The sequence below is a fragment of the Pseudopipra pipra genome, chromosome 1, assembly GCF_036250125.1.
Source record: "Pseudopipra pipra isolate bDixPip1 chromosome 1, bDixPip1.hap1, whole genome shotgun sequence".
NCBI lineage: Eukaryota > Metazoa > Chordata > Aves > Passeriformes > Pipridae > Pseudopipra > Pseudopipra pipra.
This window is the reverse complement of record NC_087549.1, coordinates 105199242-105225436: the sequence shown is the minus strand read 5'-3', so window position 1 is coordinate 105225436 and position 26195 is coordinate 105199242. Positions and strand designations below refer to the sequence as shown.

General features: G+C 39.2%; 1 protein-coding gene across 1 annotated transcript in view; it reads right to left on the bottom strand.

Moving 5' to 3' along the window:
- Positions 1-25930, bottom strand: part of CUL1 (cullin 1) — a 52959-nt gene extending 27029 nt beyond the window's left edge. Inside the window, exons 1-2 of the mRNA XM_064668849.1 lie at positions 25839-25930; positions 10285-10577 (exon numbers count right to left, since the gene is read on the bottom strand). Coding sequence (XP_064524919.1) covers positions 10285-10424 — 140 coding nt within the window. The 5' untranslated portion in view covers positions 10425-10577; positions 25839-25930. The remainder of the gene's footprint in view (positions 1-10284; positions 10578-25838) is intronic.
- Positions 25931-26195: the final 265 nt, after the last annotated feature.

The following is a 26195-nucleotide window of genomic DNA, read 5'->3' as shown; positions in this document are numbered from 1 at the left end:
CCCCCTGGTTTCATCCTTCTCCCCCTTCAAATCTAGTTTAAAGCTCTCTCAATGAGCCCTGCTATGCAAAGACACTTTCCCCCCTTTGAGACAGGTGTACCCTGTTTGTTGCCAACAGGCCTGGTGTCGTATAAACCAACCCAAGATGAAAAAAAAAAAAGAAAATCAAAATTCTGTCAATGACACCAGGTTTGGAGCCAAGGTATTGATCTGCCAGCTTTTCCTGTTTCTTCCCTTATTCCTTGCAACTGAAGGAAAGAGGAGAAAAGTACTTGTACTCCTGATCTCTTAATCAGTCATCCCAAGGCCCTGAAGTGTCTCTTGATTACCCTTGGACTTCTGGCTGCAACTTCATCGCTGTTTACCTGAAAAATCTGAGGACCATACCAGGGTAGGAAGTTTTCTCTTCACACCTTTAAGCCAGGCTTCACAAAGGCAGCAGACAACTCTAAGAAGTGGTAGCAATAATTTTTCCTCTTACACTAATACAGCCTGGAACTGTTAATATAACATTTCAAGAAAACTCTCAGTTTTCTGACCTAAAACATTCAGATATTCAGAATTCTTTCGAAGTAGTAAGTGGAAGTCACATTGCTCAAAACATTTCAAATAAGAAAGCATCCTGAAAGAAATCACTCCACATGCAAGAAAAATAAATTAGCTGGGTAGCACCTAAAAGAACTTGATGAGGACTCAGATCTGACAACAAAAATCACCCTAATGACTCACACGGCAAACAATCAGCCAACAGGAACAAAGCTACTGAGCACTCATGCTTCTACTGACAGTCTAAGGGCAGGCTTTTGAATCACATCTCGTGTTAGAGAACACTGTATTAACCAATCCAGAAGGTTTAATTTGGTTTTAAGTTGTGTTTAGCACAAGTGGACCCAGCTTTAACCACCAGACAGGTTTCATCCACAGTACAACACATACTATGAAATTAATAGAGAGTTGACTTTTATCTTTCCTTTCAGAAACTCCATCACAATGTAGTGGAAGACATCAGCACAACCAAATCCCAAGGGAATTATAAACCCCAGATATATGACACATTACAGTCACTGTGAAGAGTTGCTTGTAATAAATAGTAAACTCAAGTAAAAAAATTTCTTACAGTATCCAGTTAACTTTCTTGCAATTAACTTTAAAAAAAGCTTCATAGACAAATCATAACCTTAAACTGGGTTTAATGATCAGAGTATCTTGCATGCCATCAGGAACAAGGCCCACAGTCTTCATATCAAACTGGAAGGAAAGCCTGCTCATGGTCTGTATTCACATACTTGTTCAGAAAGCCATTGCATTCTGTGCAAAGAAGCAATGCCCTTTGCCTAAGATTAACCCTTTCTGAGAACATAAAGCATATTTTCATTTCCTATCTGTTATCTCATCCAGGTGCCAAAAAACTAAATTTCCAATGGTATCAACCAGTAACATAAAGACTTCAGCTGTGCTGAATTGAAGCAACTGAACTTTTAATCAGCCCCTTATCTCTATTAGCCACTGATTTCCTGGACATTAATGATTTTTTCTACCTCCTAATCATTTGTTTGTTCAAATTCCCTGGTGCTGTTGCTACTATTACCATCTACACTTTGACTTCAGAATTCCCTGTTCAAGTGAGGAACACCACACAGCACAACAATTTTTTTCTAGATACCCAACTTACTTTATTTCCAGAAACAAGAAAAGCAGGGCTTATCTCACAGTTTAATTTTAAAGGAGTTACTATAAATTTATCTAAAATGGAAAACCTCTCCATCATGATACAAGGAACTTAGGGCTGATTCATAAATACCCAGTTGACAGACTTGTCTCCTTCTTCCTCTAACTCTCCTATCCCAAGTGGCTTTGAGCAAGCCTAAAAATATGAAGACTGTCTAGATGATGGGTAATTCTTGCAGCTTTGAGAGTAGCGCCTGATGAAAATATTCCTTCTGTTCACCTCTACAAACAATCACAACAACCTTCAGAAAAATAAAGACCAAGGTTAGATGGCATAAGCCTTTTCCTAACTCCATACATTTTACTATTAAAACTCAGGATTCCTTGTAAAGTAAATACTGAGAGAGATTGAGACTTTTTGTCCATCCCTGACAGTAATCAACTCTGAGCTGAACAAAAGTAATATCAGTAATGCCCATCTTTGTCTTTTATTCTGGCTTGAGACTTGCTAGCCAAAGGGTTCAAGGCAGCACTTTTGAAATTCTCTAATATAGTTGTTCTATACAAGTCACACTGAAGTTAGTTTGCCTGTGCAGAAGGCTGTTTGCAAGTGTAAATAACTCTTTGACATACTACATCTAAAAGAATGCTCTCTCACACTTTGTTTACAATCTGTGTCCCCATCTGCTAAAGCCAGCCACTGACAGAAAGATTGACATATTCAAAACAAAATCAGATTTGTGCTGTTACAACAAAGTATATGACAGTCCATCTCAGAATAACAAGGGGAACACTATGAGAAGAATTCTTGGTTGCAGAAGGCAAAATAATCCCCTCAATGCTTTGTATGCTAGAAGCCATATACATACACAAACAACTATCAGGAAAGTTTTTTGTGGGTGTTTGCACAATGCTGCATAGCAATTTCCAACTACAATAAGCAGAGAAGTAAATTCATCAGTAGAATAGTTTGCACCACAGTGAAGCCGTGCTGGTCCCCAAGCTTCTGGTTGCTGAACTTCAGATTTGGCCCAGCAGACAAACCATCTATAGGAGGAACAGATCGAGATCAATGTCCTCTAACCTCTACGCCTTCCTTACAGTGAAGGAGAAATTACATTTACTTATCTAAATTAAAATTTAAGGAAGAAGACTGCAAGGAAGTTTATGAAATGATTCAGCATTGTGCTGTTCAAGATGAAAAATCTATTTCAGAATGTTATTCTCCTACAATACTCTACGAAATGGGATACAAAAAACAGCCAAAGACAAATTAATTTTACCACCTTTGTCATCAATATAATTGACACTACTTTTGACTTCCTTGGCTCAGTTTCTAAAGGTGAGCACAGCAAAGGGGAAAAAAAAATCCCACGCCTCCAAGCCATCTTGTATAAGACCATTTCCACAACCCACCTGGAGAGCTTCCTTGGCACCTGCTTTTTCAGTAGCATGAGAGCTCATGCAGGCCATCAGACATCTGGACTAGGGAAGTAACCACCACTACAACTAACTGTTGTCCCTGTTCCCAGATCCTTTGCTCAATAGATCTGAACTTCTGTGTCCACACAAGGGAAGTGAAACAGGCTCTCTCAGTAACAGTCCATATATTTTTTGGGCAAGTATGCCATCAAAACACAAGCTTGAGCACGCCATGCTCAGCTCTAACCTGCTCTCCTCCCCAGAAAAGTACTAAAGTACTCCATACAGCTTTTTTTTTTTATTTTGTCCAAGAGCAACTGCAAAAAGAAATTATATGAGGAAAATTATCAGTTTTGTAATTCAACACACAACAGGAAAGCAGTCAGACTTTACACTGATGGGTGCAAATTACTCAGTTTTGCACGAGTCCTTAGTCTTAAATTTTTAAAAAAGAAAACAGTTCTGCTGAGGCAATAACTGATTCCTCTTTCAGCAGTACAGCTGGGTCCCCACAGTTTTTCCATCTTCCTATGAAAAATTCATATAACTGGAAGAAGTCTGTTGAGGAACAGATATGTAAAATTGAAGGAACTGAAAGGGAAGCAGAATTAACACAACATAGCACAAACTGTAGTGCAGAGAGAAATGACAACTAAGCTTTTTAAAAGGAGGAAGCCCACAACAACAACAAAAGCTGAACGCTCTACCAAAATTTCTCTGGTTTTACGTCTAGTCTCTTTATTATAAACATCAGTTTTAGACATAAATTTGCTATTTCACAGATCTTAAGCAATAATTAACTCTATGCTCTACGTTTAATGGCTGGCCAACAGGACTAAGTTGAAATTAGTTCCACTTCTGTGAAAAATTTGTATTTTTCCTAGATCACACCAAAGGCATGCAAGAACACCATACAGAAAGTTACTGAAAATACTGATAAGAAAAATGCTAGGAACGATTATGGAAGTTTTGTATTCTTGTAAAACCACTTCTAACACAAACAATACAGCCTATTATATTTACTAAAGAACAGCTTTACATATTTTCTTTAAATTAAAGCCACTCAACTTCTGTTGAAATCCAGAAGATGAGGCTGTGTGAACCTCACAAAGCCACCTCGGGCATAAGTAAAGCTGCTAAGAGACATACCTACATGACTTTAATGTTTCATAAGCCAAATAGATTAAGGAATTTTGCAAAAGTTCTTGAAATTATAAGGTTGTCAAAAAGCAATCAATCTTCAGAACAAGTGCTTTAAACACTCACTTTAGCTTTGTGAGGAGCAGCAGTAAAACAAAAAACCCAGAAACCTTCATTCTTTTCAAGAAGGTATCATCAAGAGATTTTATGTATGTTCGTTCATCATTCAGTAAGGAAGGGTTACCTCCACAAAACAGTTCAAAGAAAACAAACAAAGAAACAAATTAAGATCCCTTCCCCAACCCCACACATTCACCACTTGTGTTACAAAGCAATTAAGTCTCTAGACTCAATTGATACATCTAAGTATTTAGATTTGATACAATTGCAGTTCAACCATCCCATTTCAGTCAAACCATTTTAGTCAGGGAAGGACTGCGGCAGAGACTGAAGGAGCTATTACAGCATCAGCTGTGCAGCTGCTATGAAAATCCAGGCATAACTCAGCTCAGACACATTTCTACAAGTCTGAGATCAGAGAAACTTCCAGCAAAAGCTATCTGAAGACTAACAGATAACTTCTTTTTTCCCTCTTCATGGCATAAACTCAAAAGAATCACAGAGAAGCACTGAGTTACAAGAAAAACACAAATTTTCAAAGCCAAATGCATAAACAAAGTGTACAGTCTTAATGCCAGGAAATGTAAGATCCACTGTAACTGAGGTTGCTTTTAAATTTAGCTTTCGTTGCATTGACAGAGGTTGGTTTTGTACAGAATATTATTAGTTACTATAAAAAGAAAAGTAGAACAGCAAGCGATCACTGTGGAAGAGGACATAAAGGGAAATGATTAATATAAACATATTCTGCCCTTCTTTCAAACTGAAGCTGCCATTTTTGTAACTACACACAAATCCATACAATGATACCTACTTTTCCACACATGTAAAGGCATGTTATGTACCCTTCAAACATGTAAACAAATACATTTACTTCTACCTTCAAGCCCTAACTGGCACATGATAAATGCTACGAAATCAGGTATTGAAAGTAAGCAAGATTAATACTAGCAGACAGCAGAAGCTGCTTTGATGCACCAAAGCGACCTTAAACAATCTGACATTGAAGTGAAAGGATGTCTTAGAGTGACAGAAACTCGAGAGAAAGTGGAAGTTTCCAAGATTAAAAAAAAAAAAAAAAAGCATGCCCTAACACCCCAGTATCTTCTCAGTATCAGAAAAAGCAAAATAATCTCTTCAGACAAAAAAAACCCCACAAGAACATACCATGCTGACTGGTAACAACCGAATCATGAATTAGAAAATAAGGATTTTCACAGTTTTAATATGCATGTGCTGAGCAAAAATCCTACTAAAATACAGGAATTCAAGTGAAAGCCACTAGGAAAAGGATTGCAATAGAAGCAACTACAAATGGATGCCAAGAGAAGGGCTTAATGGTTTTGACTGGGCAACATGTGCTACTGGTGCTGAATCTATCCAGAGGCAAAAAAATTACTAACTATATTTATACATTCTATTTTATGAACAGACAGATTATCCTGAGTCATCTGGTAGTTTTAAAATGTAAGCATACTACACTTAATTATTTAATGTTTAACACAGCATTTTCCTTTACCACTTGCCAATATCTGAGAAAAAAAAAATCCCACCTTATAAAACAATTACAGTAACCTTTTGTGATGTACAGTTAGTTACATTTGGTCCAATGGATAATCAGTAACTACCTCTTTGTTAAAATAAGTAAATAAGTAAAAAAAATTGAATCACAATAAGCAAATTTTGAAACAAGGATTTCAGAATAAAATAATGAAATGTAAAAGAACAGCCTAACCTTAAAATACTTTAAAAAACTATTCTGAAAATAATTACTAATGATGGTTAATAACAGAATAATATAAGAAACACATTTGAAAAATCCAATTTACAGGTGACTTGAGCAAATTTTAAGTCACAGTAAATTCAGTCATTTTACTTCAAATTTTCACAGAAGAGCTATATGATAATCATGCCAAACAACTACTCAAATGTATCACTGGTAATTTTTATGTACACATCAGAAAGACTCTGAAAGCCAATCCAGACACTGCAATCTGGACACTGCATTTTATGTCTTAGCAAAACAACCACACCACACTTTCCACAGTATAGTAAACTATCCTTATCAATGAAAAGATTTTAAGATATCTTCATGTAAAGAAAAATCTTATTTGTTGTAAATTAATGGCATTTGGAATCTTTAAACAGTCTTAGTTTTCCCAATTGAATTTTCTTTAAATATTAAACTGAGTTTATGTAAAAAATGGTAATTTTGGCATTTCAAAAAAAGTACACACATACAAAATAGAAGCACAACACTGATCTTTCCATTCACCACTCATATCTGAAAATTGGTAAGTTGATGTGTGCTTGGACAAAAAAATAAGTATTTTAGGAAGTTACTAATTTTTTTGTCTAAGTCACTGTGAAAAATTATGCTACTTTAATAGTGCAGGAAAGTTTTCTGACAGTCTAGTACTTGGTCTGCGAATCTGCTTAAGATACATAAAACAAGAAAATTAACAAAATCCTTTCATTCTCTCCATTAAATACAAATGTAAGTAAATCCCAATTCATCCTCTCATACCACGAGGCCTCAGGAAAATAAACTGCAGGCTCACCATAAGATTAGTTTGAAAAACAGGCATCACCTTGTGGCAAAAAAAAATAAAATAACACAAGATGTATGACTATTTTATCATTGCCAGGTGACATTAAGAAGAGGTGGCCATAAAGAAGTGACTTACAGCAATATAAATAAGTTAAGTAAGAATAATTCTAGTAAACAAAGTAATAGGTCTTCAACTAACAATTCAAAACAGAAACTGGCAACTTGCTACACGCACACACAGTCCTCTCCTGGACAGTCTAACTGAAGTTTCCTCCAAATAGACTAAATGCTGCTGAGAGATGTTCTGTCTATATATACTGCTCTAACATTGACTTTAACAAGCTAGTCCCGTGGCTCACGGCCTATAAACTAATTGTCACCAAACTAGAAATAGGGTACACAGGCCCTTCACTCACATTAGTAGTGCTGTTAGATCTACTGTTCCGAGAAATCTAGTTAATTTTATTGACTATTTCTCTTTTCTGCATGAAGTCAACGCTTGGCATATAATTCTATGCTAGCTTGTAATACAGGCTGTTAGATAATGTTAGTTACTGCTGTAGGAGCCATCAGGCACTTCAGTACTAGAAATTACTTGATATCTGGGAAAGGAACAGAAAAGCATCCAGATTTCATTTTCAAGAATCCCACATATAGGGAAAAAAGCCCAAACACCAGAACAACAAAACACACAAGAAAGAAACAGATGATCATCTGATCTGACAAAAAAACTGACAAAAGACCCTGCATCCTGCAATCAAAAGCACAAATAAATTATAGTTAGAAAAAGGAAGGATGACAACCTTGGTAACCACCATTGAGAGGAAAGATTTTTGGTTCACCTCAGTATACTCAGATCTAGAAAAGCCCTGGAATAACCAACGTCTTTCTTCTCCCACTGAAATGAAGGGGAAAAAACCCCCACCTAAAATACAAACTCTGGCCTGTACTCAGAGATTGACTCTAGTGTCTCACAAAAAGAGACACTGAATAAAGAAAATTAGTGCAGGTGTGATAGAGATACAAACATTTTGAATTGCATAACTATTCTAATTCTTTTCCAGATGCACTTGACCAAGGCACAATAAAACCTTCTACATCTCCAATCAATTTTGACTGAAAAATCAATAGCAGATACAGGATTAAAGGCAAGTTTGCTTGTATGCATGGTTCTCCTCTGCTTATAAATTAGAAGGATGAAACTGAATCCATTTCATACCCTGACAAAAAAAAGAAAAAACGGGGGATGGGAAGGGAGGAAAAGGATAAAAGAGGATGAGGGAAGACTGAAGTGCCCACTGCACAAGACCTAGCATCCTTTAAGTAGGGCTGATCTTCAGACCAGTTACAGTTGCAGCTGAAACTCATCCGCATCTGTTCTGCTTTCCAAACTAAGCTGTTCAATAGGCAGAGCTTCCTGAAATAAAAGTCCATCAATCTATTGGACTTGCTGTACACAAAGACTGAGCAAATATGTTACAGTTACTGCATTTGAAAGGAGAGTAATCTTTTAAGCACAACTTTTGAACATGTGCACATGGTATAGGATGCAAAATGCATTGTTATCTTCATAGTAGATGAAAACCTCAGCCTAACCAGTGTCAAATATTCTGAGTTATCAAATTGTAATATTAATCCACAAATCAAACTTGACCAACAAAATTATCCACTAAATTAATTCACTTATGAAAGTAACAAAAACAGTCCTTAGTTTTGAACCCGACCACTCCTTGAAGAAGCAATGGGAAGAAAATGAGTAGTTAATAGACAGTATATCCCTTTTACAGCTTCATTCCAAGAATATTTGAGAACTTCAGGAGAGGAAAAAAAAAAAAAAAAGTGTTTTACCATTATAATTAGTACCTAGTCTTCAGCTGCCCTGCTTAACAGACCTCACAAACAAGGATATATTAAAGGCACTCAGAAGAAAAACTCTCTCAGAGGTTCTACCACATGACAAGTTACTGTCAGACATTCAACTTTTGCAGACTGGTTTCACTGAGTCAAGAACAATGTTGAACCTAGCGCTGCAAGAAATCAGTAATTTTAAGTCTTAGTAAAAGGTCTGACCCGAAACAAATGTTATTACATCTTCCCATCACTATTAAAGAAGTATCCTAGAAACACTCAGCAGACCGATCAGGGTTCTTCCCACCACCTCCGGAAGCACAGATTCTGCAGGCACAGATGGGTAAGATTACACACTGATGCTGAGATTACATGTACAGAAAAACTTTTCTACCTCCTTAGAAAGTCCAAGGAACTGCTGAATTGATTGCTTTATAGCCTTCAAGCTCCTCCTTCTTTTATAAAAGCTCTGTCCTTTCAAAAAAATTAACACAGACTAAAATTTCATATGCTGCACTCAGTGCCAACAACAGCTTTAGACGTTAGTTTATGTATCAGAACAATAACTTTGTTAAAATAAAGCAACTCTAAAAATTGATAAAGAAAAATAGCAGAACTACTTAAAGGAAGACATGAAATGTATTCAGTCATCACTTCTATCATATGTCTACACACTTAGCAACCACCTTCTTACTTACCACAACTTACCACCACCTTCTCAAGCAGTACTTACTCTACAGAGCAATACAAGGTTACGAGTCAATGCAACATAATAGATGCAAAACAAAGGTGGTTTCTCACCAAATCCTTTTACCTGCCACTGTATAGGTGGAATGTAAAAGCATTTCTCACTTTCTAAATAAAATCCTTAAGTCAAACACTGAAGCTATAATACAGCACAAGACATGTGTCTCTTTCAAATTAGTTTTAAAAGATCCTTATGCACTACCTGACAGAAAAAAGCTTCCTGCAATCTTCCAGCACACTCACACAAGGATGTTAACCCCCCTTTTAGCATCTTATAACCACTCCCAGAATGGGAAGATACTGGAAAACAGCTCTCTGATGCAAGCTAGGAATTAAAGAGAAATCCATTGGACACATATTACTTTGAGGATGACATTTGAAAAATTTTTCAGGTAACTGGACATTATTACCACTAAGACCTGCAGCATAAAGCCAGAGACTAACATATAAAGGAAAAAAAATTTCTGTTTTCTTTGTGTGTATTGTGGACTCAAAATTACACCTATTAATAAAATAACTTTAAACATCTGCTCTATCAAAAATAATAGTAATCAAACTTGAAATACAGAGGCAGCCATAATAATTACGGAAGTCAGTTTTCCAAATAACAGAATGTTCCTGCTTATTTGCCAGTAATATTAAATAGAAAAGGCCAATCTTCAAAATAAAAATAAGTATTCTTAAAAGCCATTAAGTCCAATGGTTATGAAGCAATTTTGAGTTTTGAGAAGTAAAAAGCTATCTCTAATCTACTAGCAGGGTACTAACTGTCACAGGCATTAGGATACGTGTAGAGTTCCATGTATCTGGATTTCGCCATACTTTGTCTGGTGTAAACCTGTTGAATTCCAGCTCTAAGGTCATCCCATATCTGGTCAAGACCAATCTGTTTAAGTCCATGCGGGTTCTGACTCCTATTCGATGACATTTTGTATTTCCTGTAAAGTCTTCCAGTGCAGCAGCCTGAGATCTGGTTATTCCTCCATCAGAATCACAAGTCAAGTAACATTCTAAACTCAGTTGCGGCAACTCAGTGAGATATTCTTTACATGCAAGAAGTGATGTTTCCCAGGAAGATAACCTGCAAGAGGAAAAGAAAATATACACCTTATATGACAGCCCGAATTCATTCACATTAAGGATACAAAATTAATTATTTCATTGAAACATTGTCAATTACATAGATGAGAAATCCAAGATGAGATCTGAAATACCAAAACCAAGGAACGTAATCTTGCAATTCAGCAATCCACTAGAAAATGGGACAGTTAGTGCCCAGAGCTGCCCAAAGGCTGCAGGTACTTAGGTCAGGGCAGTTGACAACAAAATCCTAATGCTAGTAACAAAACATAACAGTGAAAATCTTTCCGAGCAGCAAACACTATCTTATCAAGAAGTGTTTCCTCCCCATACAACAGTAAAAATCCAGTATTTCCAACTCTGGGTTCTGCGGTAGCTCATTGTTTAACAAACATCCTAATGGATATCAAAGATTAACCAGAAGATACTACAAATAACTTCTTCTTGAAAGAAAGAGTTATCAGTAACTCCTCCAGACCTGAGATTCTATTGCAGGTAACCTGAAAGTCCAAGGTATTTTGGAAGCAGAGAATTTTTCCATCTGGTAAACCCATGCTTACATTGATTTCTTTGCTAAGTAAAAGAACACCACTTCCTTTATGTAATTTTAACAGCAAGAGAACATGCAGTCAAAAGTGGTGGGAAGAAGGAACTACTAAGGGAAGTACACAGAATAAACAGTGTGTGAACTGTGAACGAAAGAATCAGAAACTAAGAAAATGCACTACTCCCATGAGTCTTAGTGACCATAGTTTGGGACATAGTGAAAAGATGGTTATCAATTCATCAACTTCATTAAATGACAGGGTAGGAAAACAGTCACCTGGAAAGGACCACTAAAAACATCAAGCAGAGAAGATCCATTTTTACATAAGTCCATAAAAATATTTTCCCCAAAGCAACAAAATTAAGATATAAAAAAATAACAAAGATGGTAGCACAATAAAAAAATTTAGCCCAAAAATAAGAGTTTTAATAAGTCAGGACCAACTTAATCTTACTGCAGCCTTTCCATTTATATAGGGAGCTTATAAGAAAGATGACTTTTTACCAGCGACTGTAGTGACAGGACAAGGGTCAGTGGTTCTAAATCAAAAGAGGGTAGATTTAGACTGGATAGAAGGAAGAAATTCTTTACTGTGAGGGTGATGATGAGACACTGAAACAGAGAAGTTGTGGACGCCCACCCTGCCAGCGTTCAAGGCTGAGCTGCATGGGGCTTTGAATAACCTGATCTAGTGGAATGTGTCCCTGCCCAAGGCAAGGAGACTGGACTAGATGATCTTTAAAGGTCCCTTCCAGCCCAAACCATCCTGTTATTCTGTACCCTAGAGCTCATTGACTGAAATACTCAGAACACAATGAAACTTGATGTTTTTCCATTCTTCTATAGACAATACAGCTTTATGATAAACCTGTCATCAAAGGCTCATATGAACACTTCCATAATTTCAAAGATAGTATAGGTCAAGACTAGATAAATCCTATTATTTGTTTTTGGCTTCTGACAGCAGAATATAAAGATATTCCTTCAGGATCTACAGTAAGTCAGAGGTGCTTTCTCACAGCCACTTCCACGCTACTACATGTTCCACTCCAGGTTTCACAGAGTTTTAAAGATTAAGTATTGTGTTACGCCCTCCCTGAACCCCACCCAATTATTTGTAGTTCTCTTCTGCCTTTTCTCCTGGACCCTAACAAGACCAGCTAAGATCAAGACATTTCTTCATTTTTTTCAGCCAATGACTGTCTAACTACAGGAACACAGAAATTACCACTCCTAATAGCCCTTTACTTTCCCATTACCTGTAAGCATTTAAATCTCAAGCTCTAAGTAGATACACAGAGAAATACTTTCATTATGTCAGTCTCAGCAACAAGTACTGTCTCATTTTAATCTGACATACAACTGCTTATGTAGCTAATTTTTCTTTTTCTATGGGTAACAATTACTCAGAGAATTAGGTGGAAAAACAAGAATTCAATCAACATATATCTTAGAAAACACACACCTAAAATTCATCCCTGTCGTCTTCCTTCCGTAATTACAGCAAAGTCGTCATTAAAGACAGATGAGAATAATGCATCATAATGCTGAAATGTAAACTAGATGATACCTTGTTTGTATTTAACTTCTTTAATTTCTGGAAATCGAACCTGCTGTGGTACTAATGATGAAGGACTTTCACAACTGAGAAATGAAAACCAGGAAGAACAAAGGTCCAGGAGTTACCACTCACCTCCACTAAGGGAAATACTCTGTGCATGTTACACACCCACAATCTTGGACTATGATCATAAGTAAGCATTGCAATGCAAAGCAAGAAAATTAATTAAATGTCTACAATCCAGGAGAGCAGAAACTTTTTGATTCCTTAAATCTGGTACTATTTGAACTCTCTACAGAAGTAAGAGAAGACACAGTTACAAATCTGCAATTCTACCATGAATGTGTGCAAAAATTAACTTACTGTTGCTCTCTTAACAATCTGCCAAAAGCAAGCAGCCTAGATTTAGAGCGCATTTTAGTGAACACATTTTGGTGTACCTAATACAAAACACTTGACTGCTGGATAAAACTTTATAACAAAAGGCCGACCCCTTGTTAGCTAGCAGAAAGCGTAGCCAGCGGAATGACAGCATCTCACTTCTTAGGCTCAAATAATTTACCTCTTCCAGTTAATTACTAGTTAATACAACCATGAAATAGAGCAATAGATGAAGCTACTATTAATTTTTTTGCAATTTTTTCATGTGCAGAAAAATAGTAAGGTAATTATTAATATATTACCTTAACAGGAATAAAGTTTCAATACATAGGAATACTTCGACTACAAAAGCATATTTATGAACGCAATCATTTGTACTTAGTGGTTAAACTAAGTTATGATATTAAATGTATAGAAAGAGAAGGGGTAAAACAAGGCTATGTAACTCAGCACCACTGTTATTATACACAAACACAGTGAAAATCTGAAATTGTATTTAATGTGAAAAGTGCTATTTTTGTGTATCACACACACAAAAAACCCTTTCCTAGGCAAACAATTCTTGAAGGTCAAATCTGGTCCACAGTAGTAACTCTGCATCTCTTCACCCACCTTCCCAATGGCTAAACTTAAAAGAGGGAGAAAGAGTTCCTAAGTTCAATTTCTCAGTGCCCAGGCCATGCACAACTGCCGAGAGCAAGGTGAATTGCTACAGGTGAATTAAAACCTCATCATTAAGTCATAACCTTTACATCAGTGGGATCTCTCACCTTGCAAAGTGCTGTTGGCAGGACTTCTGCACAAGTTGGTCTTGAACTGACCATCACTGTGCTTTCTTGCCCAAACAGATCAGACTTGTTGCTGACCTGCTTCAAGGATAAGACCACCCGCCCAAGTTGCAACATGCCCTCTGTAGCTTTGGACCAGAGAATCCAGATTTCATTACAGCTTCAGGCCAACTATATTTACATGAAAAAAATTACCCCTGGAGTTTCCAGACAATATATACACAGTGTGATGCTGCAATATGACTGTTCAACACCATCCAATCTTTCAACTCTCCATTCAGGTACTGCAATTAAAACAGTCAAACAAAACAAAAGGAGGTAACACTTTAGAACAGCCTCGAAGGACTGAAGAAAATGTTATTCCCTCTTTTTCATTACTTGAGGATACACATCATGACAAGCCTCATATGCAAGGAAACACATTGTGTTAGAAAACAGTGGTTTTGTTTTCACTGATAATCTAATAATTAAGAGTATTTTTTTAGGTATCCTCTACGAGGAAAATGATTTGTATGCTAGAAGAGGCCTTTAGGAAAATGCCAAAGTTAACCCTTTTATCTACAAAACATAATAAACTCCACCAGATTTACATCACCTCAAGCCATCTGCTGAAGTATCTCATTTTTGTGTCCTAATACAACAAAACTTTCAGCTTCACTGCTCCAAGGCCTATGCATCACCTGCTGTTCTCCCACAACCCCTTATTTCTACATTACAGATTTCAAGGTAGTTTACTTCAATAATTACAGATAGAATTTGAACTTGTCAGCTTCTTGGCCCAGAAAGAACTTACAGGTCCACAGTAAGGTTTCCCAGCTGACCCAAGAGCCCAGATGGCATTTTTTAAAAGACACAGACAGGAACAGATCCTAGACTTAGTAATTTCCAAGTATTTTATCTCCTGTCTAATTTCAGACGTGAAGAGAACATTCTTGTCATGTCTAATAGCATGAGCTAAGGTGACCAGATTTAATCATACTGAAAACAAACACATTAGAGAAGCAAGATTCACTAATAAGCTATTGTGGAATGAATGTCATTAAAAATAAGTTCAAAGACCTTTAGTGTTATGAAGTTTCCAAAGTTTACAGGCATGTGTAAAAAGTCAGAATTTCATCTCTGTACACTGCCTCATATTCATTTTCTAAAACTGAATGCTAGTTTCTCAGTAACAAAAACAGAGTACTAGTTCATTTGGACAGTGGGTGCAGGTTGGTATCTTTTGTAAAAACTGAGGCAGTGAACCACGTTCACTTTAATGGCTGCTAAAAGCAAAATATCTTTCTGTGCTGAAAGAAAAAAGCATAACGAACGTTTAATCTTTGGCTTCAAAAGACAAGAAAAGGAGTAAGTTTAATACAGTCACACCCTTAAAAATGCAGCATGAAATTCCTTTTGCAAGCTCTTTCCTCCCCATTTTTCCAGCCTCACTCCTCTTACTCTATCCTGCTCTCCCTGTTGCTGTATTTCAGCAAGTCTGATCCAGAAATTCAACAGATGCTCTTGTGTTCAACAAACAGCAACACTCAATAACGTTCCTGAACAGTTTTATTCCCCTCAAAGCCTCTGCTACCACTACACTGAGCCAAGGCAACTACTCAAGTGACCCAAGACATTCAACATTGATTGAATGCTATATGACACAAGCATACAAGTATTTTCAAGAAACTAAAACAGAAGCACATTAAACAAAACCTTTGGTCTAGCACAAACTGTTTGCTTGTTCTTGTATTACTTTAAAAACAACATAAGATACTGAATGCTAGTTTATACTCTAGCTCACATAAATTTCAAAATGGCTATAGTTGAAGTGACCCTTAAGTATTACCATATCAAAACATTTGGTTTGTTTTTGCCTTAAAGTAAGCATTCAAAGGCAGATTTATTGTCTTCAGCTTTAAGCTTAAAACAAAACATACTAAAAAATTAACACCAAACCCCTCTTGTACCCAAAATAATCAATTTAATATTCATATATCCTTTCCTACCAAACAGGGACAGTTTCACAGATAGGGGACTGCCAATGACCCATACTACAAACCAGCTTTAAGATTCCTCTTGAAGTCATGCAAACACATGCCTTTTAAAAAGGCATGCAAATGCAATGTACAGAGCTAACAACAATACATCTCCCTCTGCTGCTAGTTAGCCTGTAAGATACAATCTACACAATTAATTAGATGTAAGCGCTGGAGACGTATATATAAGTATATACTTACAAAAGTATAAATATTTAAGTACAAGGTGGGGAGAGATTTAAAAACTGTTTTCTGTCATCTTTTACTTCTTTGCCTTCACAATGTATAAGCTATTTCTTGGAATTTCTTTCCAGGTTAAAAAATTGTCTCTTGACTCCTAAAGGACATAACCTTCATTCCAACACATATCTGTTTGATGAAGAGGAGACATGAGAAGTAATTCTATTTTGTCCCTATAATCACTTGCACTCACAATTTATGATTTCAAAGACACTTTTCATATCCATGTACCTGCAAATTAATTTTGTGTTTACTTGATTCCAGTTGAGGTTATCATTATGAGCTCAAAATTTTAACACAGCTTAGTTGGGCCATGGTCCTGCATGCAACATTATTTAGCACTCACATTTCTGTCCAGAAGTATTTTAGGTCACTAAATATAAATAAAATAATATAAACTAGGCAGGCAGTTTATGCATGTGACACAATCCTTAAAGCAAGACTAGGAGGAAGTGTAACATCCTTAGCACTTCACATGCTACAAATGTGTAATTAATCAACATCTGGAGAATCTGTCTATAGCAGCCATTTTCACAGTGCCCCAGCAAAATGACACAACTACTGTGAAAAATTGGTTATTCCAGAAATCACATCAGTACCAGAAGAGAAATATTAGAATCTTTTCTCCCTTTCCAATAAAGATATTTAAGAGACAAATTATGAAAATTACAATGTTCAGTTCCTCTGTATTATTACAAAATACTGATTTACATGTAGTGTGAAAAGCTTTAGCTCATTTTATTTTCAAGAGAGTTAAATTCAGTTCATTATGAGAAAAAGGCAGAAATGTATGCATGCATACACTCCTCCCTTCCAAAAGTTGTCTTTGGGTGATAAAAACATTCTGTGCAGCATTAAAAAAAAAAAAAAAGAGTAGAAGTAAGTACGTTTAATTTGCCAGTAATTTCAGACCAAATCATGTAAATTTGTGTAAATTTTGAGCAGTTACTACTGTACCTCCCAAACAACAACTTAGTTTAGGGCTCCAGTGTTCTCCCCACACCCTCTCCTGTATGTGTTATAGCTCTGATCAGTGGTATCTAAAGCATTATAAGGAATACATTCCTACATTACTTCATGTGCCAATGATATAGTTGTCAGCTGAAAAAATAAAACAAAAGCCTGGATATGGTTTTCACAGCTAGAAAGACACTTAAATTCACTTTTATTTTCAAATTTAAACACAATATACAGAAGTAACTTGGAATCGCAGTTTTCACACTTGCATTATTTACTTAAATTATGCATGACTGTGTTCACTAAAAGCCTTTTTAAATGACATGGTTTTAATCTGCATGCCTGACTACAAGGATTTTTCCAAAACATCAATTACTCTTCCTCAGAAGAGCATCAAGAAACTTGGAGTTTTTCACTTCTCTTTGCCTACTCTTTTATTAGCTCTTTAACATTTTTTCCTTTATTTCTTCCTTTACCCTTGTCTTCCTTGACCTGCAGCTTTTAACAGATATCTCACTACAGTAATGCAATAGCTAACAAAAAAACCCCCGAAACATGCCAAAACCCAACATGTACATGCTGCCTCATAAACGAAGGCTAGATCTAGGTTAGACAAGGTTTGCTGTTGTATTCCATAAAAGAAAACTCTCCCTTCTGTAATTGCCACTAAAGTAAACTTTGGTCAATATTAACAATCCCTTCAGCTTTAAAAGTTTCCTAGTAGTCTTACCACATCAACTTTGAAAACAGGGCAAGGGAACTACATACTTAACTGTACAGACAAAACTTTTCAAGTTTTGCTTGGCCATCTTTAAGAAAGCTCACTTTGTCATTGATGAAGTAATTCTTACTTACAAAGTTTTTAGATTACTCCTAAACTGAAATGTCCTTTCTAACCTAAGGGCTCCAAAATTCCTGTGCTACAAAAAGGATACAGGCCCTGCAGGAATAATAAGCTTCATACCTCCTTAAAACACTGATCATGCTCAGCTTTTACACTTCAGAAAAAGAAAGGCAGCAGATTAGGAAAAGAACAACATCACGCAAAGAGAATCAAGTCAAGACATGAGTGCACTGAAGAGAAGGAAGAAAGGTTTACATAAGTTTACTGGGGTTGTGTGGCCAGGCTTTGGTAGCAGGAGGACAACAGGGGTGGCTTCTGTGCGAAGCTGCCAGAAGATTCCTCCATGTCTCACAGAGCCAATGCTAGCCAGCTCCAGCACTGATCTTCTGCTGGCCAAAGCCAAGCCAATCAGAGATGGCAGTAACACCTCTGGGATAACACATTTAAGAAGTATATGTGCTCAGAGAAAAAAGGAATGAGAATATGTCAGTGGAACAACTCTGCAGACACCAAGGTCAGTAGAGAAGGAGGGGAAGGAGGTGCTCCAGGTGCCAGAGCAGAGGTTCCCCTGCAGCCTGCAGGTGCAGACCATGGTGAGGTAGCTGTGCCCCTGAAGCCCATGGAGGAGTGCAGAGATCCACCTGCAGCCCTTGGAGGAGCCCCACACAGGGGCAGGTGGATGCCTGGAGGCTGTGACCCCATGGGAATTCCATGCTGGAGCAGGCTCCTGGCAGGGACCTGTGGACCCGTGTAGAGAGGAGCTCATGCTGGAGTAGGTTTCCTGGTAGGACTTGTGATCCTGTGGATGACGCGTTGGAGCAGGCTGTGCTTGAAGGACTGCACCCCATGGAAAGGGCTCATGTTGGAGCAGTTCATGAAGCACTGTAGCCCATGGCAAGGATTCATGCTGGAGAGGTTTATGTAGAACTGTCTGTTGTGGGAGGGATCCCACACCTGAGCAGGTGAAGGACTCCTCTCCCCGAGCAGTGGCAGAAACAGCCTGTGGTGAACTGACCATAACCTGCATTCTCTGTCTCCTTGCGCTGCTGGGGGGCAGGAGGTAGAGCCCAGGAAGGAGGAAGGGGTGGGGGGAAAGTGTTTTTAGGATTTGTTTTACTTCGCAAAACCTGCTCTAATTTCGATTAGTAATAAATTCAATTAATTTGCCCAAGTCTAGTCTGTTTTGCCAGTGACGGTAATCGATGACAGATCTGTCCCTGTCCTTGTTTCAACTCATGAGCTTTTCACTGTATTTTCCCTCCCCTGTTCATTTGTGGAGGGGATTGATGGAGTGGCTTTGCTGGGTGCCTGGCACCCAGCCAGGGTCAAACCACCACAATAAAACAAAGGGCCTTGAGTATTCCCATTCTCTTTCTGGTTCAAATCATATATATGATACAACCTGCATAAAAATCCAAATGAAACAAGCAAACAAAAAACCAAACAAAGCCAAACAAAACCCAAATAAGCATAAGCCCTGAAGGACAACACACATGAAGATACACTTCTTGAATCAGTTAGGAAGATGCAGAAAAGGAAAATGAGGGAGGACAAGCCATGAAAACTCAAAGCTAGATACCCAACATGCCAAGCAGAAGACAGAATAACACACCTTGTTTTCTTAGAAAGAAAAAAAAAATATAAGAATATATATAAGAAAAAAAGCAACAGCAACAGGGAGCCAGTTTAGAGCCCTTAATGATCCTGCAAGGACAACTCTTACACATAACTGCTTTCCCAAAAGCTCTTACCAGACATCAAACTTTAACTAAATCCAAGTTAATACGCTAAAACACCATGATCCTACTGATCTCCACGAAGAAAACCTTGGTATGTCTTACAGTTTGCTTCAGACACAGCATGACCTTCACCAGAACCCACAGCGCCTCTGAACTACAATATAAATCCCCCACCATTTTAACAGCACTCAGTGCACCACAACACACACTTTTATACTGACCTGTTAAGACACAAACAGGAATTTTCACCTGCAAAAATATTTCCATACAGAGTTTTCCCATGCCCTTGGTAGGTAGCAGTTCATACTGACAATTTTAAACCAACATTAACATGTTGCGAACAAGCATAAAACAATTCTGGCTGGAATCTCTTCCCAACAGGTTGCTAATTTTACCGCATCTTCCATCTTGGTACTTTCGCAAGAGCTCAACTGATCAAGGCAATGCAGTTTTCCACTTCAATTTATAAATAAAGATGATGGTCACACCAATGCATCTTGCAAACAGTCTGATATTTTCAGACATTCAAATATACCACAATAGCACAGCTTAAATACTGAAGAGCTTCCTCCTATATTCACCTTCATACTAATGTTTCACTAGACTGCAACTATCAAGGACTGCTGCAGTTACTCACATTCATTTCCAAAATCATGACCTGTGAAAGCCGCCCCCTCTATATTTTCTTATTTTTCTTTTAAATCAGGTCTACATTAAGTGCACAGATATATGTGCTAGCGATCTTGAGTCCTACTATGGTGTAATGCTGCAACCACTGCTAGCAATGAACAGCACAGTTCTCATATAGTCATTCCAGACACCTAAATACTGACAAGGCACATGTACTCACTTACACAGCCAGTGCAAAAAAGAATGGGAAATTTCTCATTAAAGTCTAGAAAGGGATTTGTATGTAATTTCTATGCTTCAACTATGCAATCTGAATTGTAACAGCCCTAACTTTCAGTAAAGAATTTAGACTTCACAAAATGTTAGTTCTGCTTAAATTCAGTTACCGTTTTCACCAAACTTTTAATCAGTTTTGACCTCTGATAACTGCAACAGGCACCTCTGGTACAGAAGTGAAAAAATTTGACTTAATTTCCTAAAAGTTAAAATTGACACACATCCCTAGCAGCCACATTTATATTCTCCTTCTTGTTGATTAAGCTTGCACCATTAAGTTTTAAATCTAAGCCTGCATCAGAATCTAACTAAATCAATTTAATTACCTAAGGATACACATTTTGATTTTATACTACCCCTATTAGTGATGGCACCCTAGCAAAGGGGTGATGGCACACTTTCAGAGATAACAAAACTATTTCAAAGTTACCTCTGAATAAAGGACAGTATGAGAATAATCTGTTTTCTTAAGAAAATGCAAGCATTCTAAAAAAGCATTTTGAATTGTACTGTGAAAAGTTTATCCTTTAGCTACCAAGAAGCAAGTAGAGCATTTCCCCATGAAATTATTATTACTATGAAAAGTAAGATGAAAACACTAACAGCTAATAAAATAGTATATTTCCTATAACCCTCCTTTTTCCCCTAATTCAATCCTCCAAACTTTAGATAAAAATTTCAGATGACAGTCTCCACTGCTGTGAGACCAGAGGACCTTACAAATTTACATATGAAATTAAGTTTAAATTACAGAGCAAAACAGGGTGAACTAAGGTCACACCAGCAGCCTTAGTTCTGAACTCTAATCCACATTAAGACATTGTCCAAACTTAAACACACAGAGCAACAAAAAGCAAAGTTACATTGCATGCAAATTAAAAATACAAACAAGAAGCTTCTGAGTTCAGCTAGGGCTGAAATTAAATTATTAATAACCCAAATTCTTGTAGATCCCTGCTTTAAGTTCAAAAAATTAACTTTTGTCTACCTTGTACATTAATGAATTGAATACTTCTGGGTCCCAGTATCAAAACCACCAAAAAAATGGGAGAAGAGAAGCATATGTGTGTCCTCAAAAGATAAGTACACTACTAGAGCAGAGTGAGAAGCTGCCCACACTGCAAGGACTTTACATCATCATGATCCTCACCATCCTATGTGTAAATAAAGTTTCCATTTCTCCTTCACAATAACATCAAACTTGAGACATATAGCAGCATTAACCAGAGCAAATCTACTGAAATCCAAAGACAAGGAGCATTTTATAACACCTGTATGTAATTCTAATTTTAAGAAAAACAGAAGTCAATGGTATCGAACCGATATTCAAATCTAGTGGTAACTACAAAGACATCAGAGAAAATGTATTTGACCCTTTATTCTTAGTATTGATGTCAAGCAATGCCTTGCATCTGCTACAGCAAGTTACAGCAGTGAACCTTCTGACTCCAAAACCAGAACAATCAAAAGGGTAAGAAAAGAAGACAATCTACATTTTTTTCCTGAGTTTTTGGAAGAACATCACATCAAAGTTACACAGTTTATTCAAGAACCATAAAATGGTTTGGGTTGGAAGAGACATTAAACATTACCTAACTCTCACCCCTCTGCTAAAGGCAGAAACATCTTGCACCAGATCAGATTGCTCAAAGCCCCATCCAACCTGGCCTTGAACAATGCCAGGGATGGGGCATCCACAACTTCTCTGGGTAACCTGTTCCAGTGCCTCACCATCCGCACAATAAAGGATTTCTTCCTTCCATCCAGTTGAAATCTACCCTTTTTCAATTTAAAACTTTTGCCCCTTGTCCTGTCACTACAGGCCTTGGTAAAAAGTTTCTCTCCATCTTTCTTATAATCCCCCTTTATATGCTGAAAGGCCTCAATAAGATCTCCCTGGAACCTTCTCTTCTGCAGGCCGAACAACCCCAACTCTCTCCGCTTGTCTCCATAGGGGAGGTGTTCTATCCCTTTGATCACTTTTGTGGCTCTCCTCTGGATCTGCTCTAATAGGTCCATGACTTTCTTGAGCTGGGTGCCACAGAGCTGGATGGAGTGCTCCAGGCAGGGTCACATGAGAGCAGAAGAGAGGGTGAGAATCACCTGCTTCTTTTTACAAGTTCAGGATACAACTGGCAAAGAAAATAGTGCAATTTTGGAGAGATAAAGTATAACAGACTCCAACTCTTGTAAAAAAATTTACATATGACTCTATACCAGTTTCCTGAAGTGCAAAACAGAATTACTATTCTCCTATTTTCACAGTAGCCTTCACTTATTTCTCTGAGGCTCATAGATAAAGAGGGGTTTGAAAAACACTGCATTATATAAAGTGGAATGCAGTCAAAGTTTGGTTGAGTTAAAAAAATATGTATTTGATTTTGACCTGTAGCATTTATAAGAAGATGTAAGGCAGCAACATGAAGAGGTTCACTCTTGTGGCACCAGCGGTTCTGTGGGTAAAAAGAAAGCGACAGAAAACTACCCACTGGGACACACACTGTTTCCTAAACCAGTGCTCTTCCCAGTAGCTAGGAGAGAAGATTCCAGGTATTCCCAATTCACACAACTACTGACACCCAGGATATGACTCATCATTAAGCTGGGCCCTACTGAAATAATTGTGGTTATGCTAACCTAGGCACTACTTAAGAAACACTACAGATGAAAAGGACTCAGAGATTGTAACATGTAAGATAAAAATTTTAAGTTGAATATCTGAGAAAACTTTCTCAAAGGACTCAGTATTGTTTTCATAACAATACAGCTAAAATCCAAGAACTTTCACCAAGGCTAAGAATAAGCTAAATTCAAAAAAAGTCACTCCCAAAGCAGTATCTAAATAAGGATGTGCATCCATTTTGCTTAAATGAATTGAAGTTATTTAAATTAAAGCAATGTGATTTTCTCAAGCTGACAGTCTCAGTAACAGGCCGGAGTTACAAGGCCAGTTCAAACCAGTGTACAAAGGAGTGAGGTGGAAGAAGAATCATCAGCTAAACCAGCACAACTATTTTGTCAGCCAAGGAGCAGGAAGCATATGCCTAATTTAGGTATTCTCTACACGATGTCTAGATAGGCAATGGAAGGTTTCCTCAGAGGGGTAATTCAGATCAGAAGCCTAGTTCAGTTGTTCTGAGCTGCTGTCAAGTTTCTAGGGTCTGTGTGTAGCCAGCTGAGAAAATACGAAGCTGTTAACGCTAGGCGCCAAACCTGGGGTTTCGAGTTAGGTGTATAAATTACTCCTGAAATCAAATGTGTTCATCCTGCCTCCATGGGACAAGTAGATCCAGTGTTTCAACTGCACCTCAGATACATGGTGATGACATGACTGTGAAATGTAACCAACCTGAAGACCCAAGGTGGCTAAGAAAGACATAGAATAAGAAGTTGGACAACAAATACTGAGATACAAGAGAAGGTACAAAGCAGAGGGAAAAGACTTCTTTCCAGTCGAGTCACCATCAAAGACACAAAGTGTCGATGCAGCACGGATGGACACCTAACCATTAACACACACTCTTACAGCAGTTCATTGTGAGTAAAAACTAGGTACCTATATATTATCTTACTACTTTCCCAAAGAGGATGCATCCCAAACACACTCCATATCAACTAAGTACCAATTCACAATATGGCATTACAAACATTATTTGGCCTCATTCAAGTTACATGGCTACTACGTATTTCTGGCCCCCATGGACCATTCCTCCCAGTCCTGCCAAAACGATTTCCAATACAGACTTTTCCCTCCCTGACTAGCACCAGGATACGTGTGTGTTTTAGGGAGGAGGTATATGATTACATATGAACACCTATACCAGGTTGCTGAGAAAGTCAGTAACAAAACAAATTAAAATAAGGTAAAACAAGTAAGTCATCTCTGCCCTCTTAGTGCTGACAAGTACACAGATAACCTAGGGTTAAATTCCTTTCTCCTCAAAGGTACAGATGAAGGATTTAAATACAAAGTCAGGGAGACAGCATATGAGCCTACAAAGGAAAGGAGTATGTGGAAAGGAAAAAGTATTAGGTAAGATCACAAGGAAGGTTCTAATGACAGGAAAGTAAGATCAGAAGGGCAAAAAAACATGGTGAAGGAAATGGTTACTGGGAGGAAGAAAATTGAAAGGGGAAAGGTAGTAGAGGGATAATCATGGTGTTGGAATAGAACTTGAAGAGGAAGTAAGAAGGATGGGGAAAGGATCCCAATAAGGACACAGTTAGATTTCAGTGGCAAAGTAACTGGGAAACAAATGAGGTGATTATTTAAAAAGACAAAAACTGCAGGAGTAGTCATCTGGATGGAGGCAATAAATGCACAAACAGGCAAACAAAAGGTTACAGGGGGCACCTTCTCTGCTAAGGCCACAACAGTAGGCGGCAACACGGAGAAGCCTGGTGCACAGTCCTTGAGAGCAAGAGAAACCTGGAGAAGGTGACTAGAATGAACTGTGGCAAATATCCCCCAGCAGCCAGGATGGTGCTGGGGACACTGGGGAATCTCTCTAGGTAAAACCAAACAGCTACTAGACAGACCTGAGCGTCACTGGGGCTCTGGGGATGGCTGGGATACAACAGGGTGAAAGGAAGAGGCACAGAAAAGGACAGGGAGGACAGAAAGCGGGTGAACACCCTTAAACACTTACGGTGAGGTTATGGACAAAAGCTCATAAGGGAAAAATGAGGGCAGAGGCCTGGGACGAGCCTGGCACGGCTCGGGTGGGCAGTGCCGGGGCCAGGAGGGGCACAGTGAGGGCATGGGGCTCCGGGAGGACGGGCCCGAGCTCTGAGAGCAGCCGGGACGGCACGGAAAGGCAGGGGCAGCCACCGGGGCCGCCCCGGCCATGCGGGGGCCGCGGTCACGGGGCAGGGCAGGGAGGGCCGGGGCAGGGCAGGAGGCAGAGAAGGAGGGAGCGGACAGGCAGATCTCTCCGGCGGGGCCGGGGTAGCCGCTCCCGCGCCCCGACGGGGGCGATGCATTCCGAATGCGCAGTTCGCGGCCTCCCCGGCCCAGCCCGGCCCGGCCCGCGGCTCCCCGGGCCGGATCCACGAGCGGGCCGGGCAGCGGCCCCCGCCACCCCCGCGCCCCGGGGCCGGGAGCGCGCCCGGGAGAAGAAAGGCGGGCGGGCGGGTCGGGCCCGGCCGCCCCTGCCCCCGCTCCCCGCGGCGTGACTCAGTGCCGGGCCCCGCTCCGCCGGCTCCGCGGCGCCGCCGCCGCCTCGCCCCGGGCCGGGCCCGGCCTCGCTGCGACACAACGCCGCGGCCTCCCCGCACTCACCAGCATCGCGCGTCCCGCAGAGTCAGGGCCGCGTCCGCCCGCCCCTTCCGCCTCCGCCGGGCCCGGATCCGCCGCCGCTGCCTCCCCCCGGCGCGGCCCGGGGATCGCCGAGGCGCCGCCCCTCGCCACCCGCCCCGCCCCGGCTCTCGGCGGGCGGAGGGGCCGGGGCTGTGGCGGCCCGGGGCTGGGGTTTGGCTCTTTGGCGGAGCCTGCCCGCTCGCTGGAGCTCCTTGCGCGGGGAGGCCGGCCGCCATCTCCTCGGCCCTGCTCCGACCCCTCCCCGAGTTAGTCCAGTGCCAGAAGAGCTGAAGGATGAGCTGAAAGACTTGAGGGTAATGGTTGACAAAAAACTCAACG